The sequence below is a fragment of the Protopterus annectens genome, chromosome 9.part0 (genome assembly GCF_019279795.1).
Source record: "Protopterus annectens isolate FY-2018-M chromosome 9.part0, PAN1.0, whole genome shotgun sequence".
In the NCBI taxonomy this organism is placed as follows: domain Eukaryota; kingdom Metazoa; phylum Chordata; order Ceratodontiformes; family Protopteridae; genus Protopterus; species Protopterus annectens.
Window position 1 is genome coordinate 1,931,873,692 of NC_056743.1, and position 3,965 is coordinate 1,931,877,656.

Consider the following 3,965-nt stretch of genomic DNA (forward strand, 5'->3'; position numbering starts at 1 on the left):
GACATTAGGAGGCCGTAGCAGTGATGTTACAGAAGTTGTAGTATCTAAGAGGAGAAGTAGCTGAATATGAGAGGGGATGCGTAAGAAGTTGGACATGGTTACAGTAAAGGCACACGGGTGGAGTGTACTTAAAGGACTAGGGATAGAGGTCAGCAGAGCACGTTTTTAGTAGTAAAGGGTAATGCGAGAGAGAGAGTGTGTAGAAGTAGTTGTGTATTTAAGACAGGTATAGAGAAAAATGTGAGTAGGAAGGAGAACATGGGGGTGCTAGAAAGGCACTAAGGGCTAGGTAACGGCCGGAGGAGGCTTAGTTCAATTACAGATCCCATTAGCATAACGGTGAGTGCACAGCGTGGCTCTGAAGGAAGCAGTACATTGCGTTGTGCGAATGGCTGCAAGAAGGCTGTTCCAGGTTTCAGCTATTATCAAGGAATATAGTAGTTAACCAGCAGGTAGTTTAGGTTTCTGAATTTGGAGGAGGTGTTGGTCTTCTGATCTCAGGAACGTATTGGGATTATAGCGGGAAAATAGAATTTAGGGCAGGGCAATCCTGTGGTTTTGTAAGTAACTTGTGTGTGGTGCTTAGTTGGAGAGAAGTGAGATAGTGTGCAAATTCAAGCCAATTTAATGTTTTTAGAGTAACATAGTAGTGTGTGGATTGCTGTTTGTTGCAAATTTGGCTATTTTATTATAGCATATTTGTACTTTAGCTTTTAGGAAGGATAGGAGATTGTTAGTAAGGGGGGCACTACAGACTAGTAGATAAGTGGAAGCAAGTACTTGTTTTGTAGGGAGGGAGAGGAAATGTTTCTGTCTGTGAAGAAATCCCAGTTTTTTGTGAGTGTTGCTGATGTTATTTTGCAAGTGTAGGTCAAATTTTAGTTTTTGTCAATTATAAAACCTAGCATTTTGGTGTGGATAACTGCGATTTATTAATGGGAGTATTTTTCTTTGGAGTGAATATTATAACCTTGGTTTTATTTGGTTTTAAAGACAGGTGGTTATTGTGGAGCCATGTCTCTATGGTGGTAAATGCAGATTCAGTGATTTGTTGTAGCCGAGTTGAATTTTCAGTAGAGCAGATTATAGTAGAGTCATCTGTGTACTGTACAAGAGAGACTTGTTGAAATAAGTGGAAGTTGTTTATGAAAATATTAAACAGTAGAGGTCCTAATATGGAGCCTTGGGGAACACAGATGGGGTTGTGAATATACGGGGATATGGAGTGTTGCCATTTTGCAACATGTTGTCTGTCAGATAGGTAGCTTTTGAACCAGTTGAGGGATGGAGTAGATAGACCAATTTTCGAAAGCTAAGAAAGAAAAAGCGAATGAGAGATAGTGTCAAACGCCTTAGATAAGTCCAGAAATAGAGTAGACACAATCTTTTCAGAGTCACAGGCTTTATTAGCCAAGTCCATAAAGGATATTAGGCAGTTAAAGTACTATGGCCTGGTCTGAAACCATGCTGCATTTGAGAAAGGATTTGATTTTTGAGAAGGAATTGTAGAAGCTGGGTGTGAACACATTTTGATAGGAGTTTGGAGATGGGGATAGAATAGCTATAAGGCAGAAGTTGGAAATATCAGTTGAGGTACCCCCTTTGTGGAGAGGTAGTATGTATGCTTTTTTTCCAGAGGTTAGAAACACAGGATTCTTGTAAGGATCTATTTCCAAGAATGCTAATGGTGTAAGTAATAGTATCTGCTGCGATTTTTAGGTATTCTGCTGGTATGCCATCTAATGCAATTTTTAGGTATTCTGCTGGTATGCCATCTGCTGAAAATTTTAGGTATTCTGCTGGTATGCCATCTAATGCAATTTTTAGATATTCTGCTGGTATGCCATCTGCTGTGATTTTTAGGTATTCTGTTGGTATGCCATCTGCAGTGATTTTTAGGTATTCTGCTGGTATGCCATCTGCTGAGATTTTTAGGTATTCTGCTGGTATGCCATCTGCTGAGATTTTTAGGTATTCTGCTGGTATGCCATCTGCAGCAATTTTTAGGTATTTTGCTGGTATGCCATCTGCTGCGATTTTTAGGTATTTTGCTGGTATGCCATCTGCAGCGATTTTTAGTTATTCTGATGGTATGCCATCATCTGCTGCATTTGAGTTGAGTTTTAGTTTCAGAAGTTTTTTAATGGTTGTTGTAGGGACAGTAGCAAGTTTGAATTCAGGAAAGGAACTGGATTTAGCAAAGTTTGTATGGGTGGATGAGGTGGTATGCGTACAGGGAGTATTTGGTCTAATGTGTTTATAGTAGACAGTGGAGGCCAGGGCTGTGTATGCTGAGAGAGAGGAGTATTGCTTGGGAAACTAATTGTGGTGAGAGGTTGACAGAATGTGGCTGTAATGTTAATTATAATGTCTATAAAGTACAAATTGAAGATGTTTGCTATTTTGATCTGTTTTTTTTGTCTAGGTGAGGACAAGTATTACTTTTTCTGCCAGAGCTAAGGATTGAAGTAATAGAGGACCAGAATTGCTTCGGGTTGTTTTTGTGTGTGTGTGCGTTTTTGGAGTTTCAAGTAGTATTGTTTCTTGTCCTTGGATATACATTTTTTATCTGTTTAAGAAGTAGGAGAATTAAGACTCCACAAGAATGACCCTACCACCATGCAGCCATACAAAATACAGTCCCATTGTAATGACCCTACCACCATGCAGCCATACAAAATACAGTCCCATTGTAATGACCCTACCACCATGCAGCCATACAAAATACAGTCCCATTGTAATGACCCTACCACCATGCAGCCATACAAAATACAGTCCCATTGTAATGACCCTACCACCATGCAGCCATACAAAATACAGTCCCATTGTAATGACCCTACCACCATGCAGCCATACAAAATACAGTCCCATTGTAATGACCCTACCACCATGCAGCCATACAAAATACAGTCCCATTGTAATGACCCTACCACCATGCAGCCATACAAAATACAATCCCATTGTAATGACCCTACCACCATGCAGCCATACAAAATACAGTCCCATTGTAATGACCCTACCACCATGCAGCCATACAAAATACAGTCCCATTGTAATGACCCTACCACCATGCAGCCATACAAAATACAGTCCCATTGTAATGACCCTACCACCATGCAGCCATACAAAATACAATCCCATTGTAATGACCCTACCACCATGCAGCCATACAAAATACAGTCCCATTGTAATGACCCTACCACCATGCAGCCATACAAAATACAGTCCCATTGTAATGACCCTACCACCATGCAGCCATACAAAATACAGTCCCATTGTAATGACCCTACCACCATGCAGCCATACAAAATACAGTCCCATTGTAATGACCCTACCACCATGCAGCCATACAAAATACAGTCCCATTGTAATGACCCTACCACCATGCAGCCATACAAAATACAGTCCCATTGTAATGACCCTACCACCATGCAGCCATAAACAATACAGTCCCATTGTAATGACCCTACCACCATGTAGCCATACAAAAAACAGTCCCATTGTAATGACCCTACCACCATGCAGCCATGCAAAATGCAGTCCCATTGTAATGACCCTACGACCATGCAGCCATACAAAATACAGTCCCATTGTAATGACCCTACCACCATGCAGCCATACAAAATACAGTCCCATTGTAATGACCCTACCAACATGCAGCCATACAAAATACAGTCCCATTGTAATGACCCTACCACCATGCAGCCATACAAAATACAGTCCCATTGTAATGACCCTACCACCATGCAGCCATACAAAATACAGTCCCATTGTAATGACCCTACCACCATGCAGCCATACAAAATACAGTCCCATTGTAATGACCCTACCACCATGCAGCCATACAAAATACAGTCCCATTGTAATGACCCTACCACCATGCAGCCATACAAAATACAGTCCAATTGTAATGACCCTACCACCATGCAGCCATACAAAATACAGTCCCATTGTAATGACCCTAC

The 3,965-nt window shown here is 41.0% G+C and overlaps 1 protein-coding gene across 1 annotated transcript; it reads left to right on the top strand.

Moving 5' to 3' along the window:
- The first annotated feature begins 2,619 nt into the window (after positions 1–2,619).
- Positions 2,620–3,441, top strand: LOC122810834 (salivary glue protein Sgs-3-like). The gene has a single exon (XM_044082388.1). It carries the CDS (start codon positions 2,620–2,622, stop codon positions 3,439–3,441), a length of 822 nt encoding a protein of 273 aa, XP_043938323.1.
- The last annotated feature ends 524 nt before the right edge of the window (positions 3,442–3,965 follow it).

Bases quoted from the DNA above. Each gene is read 5' to 3' on its own strand.
- LOC122810834 (XM_044082388.1), top strand. From the start codon at position 2,620: ATGCAGCCATACAAAATACAGTCCCATTGTAATGACCCTACCACCATG.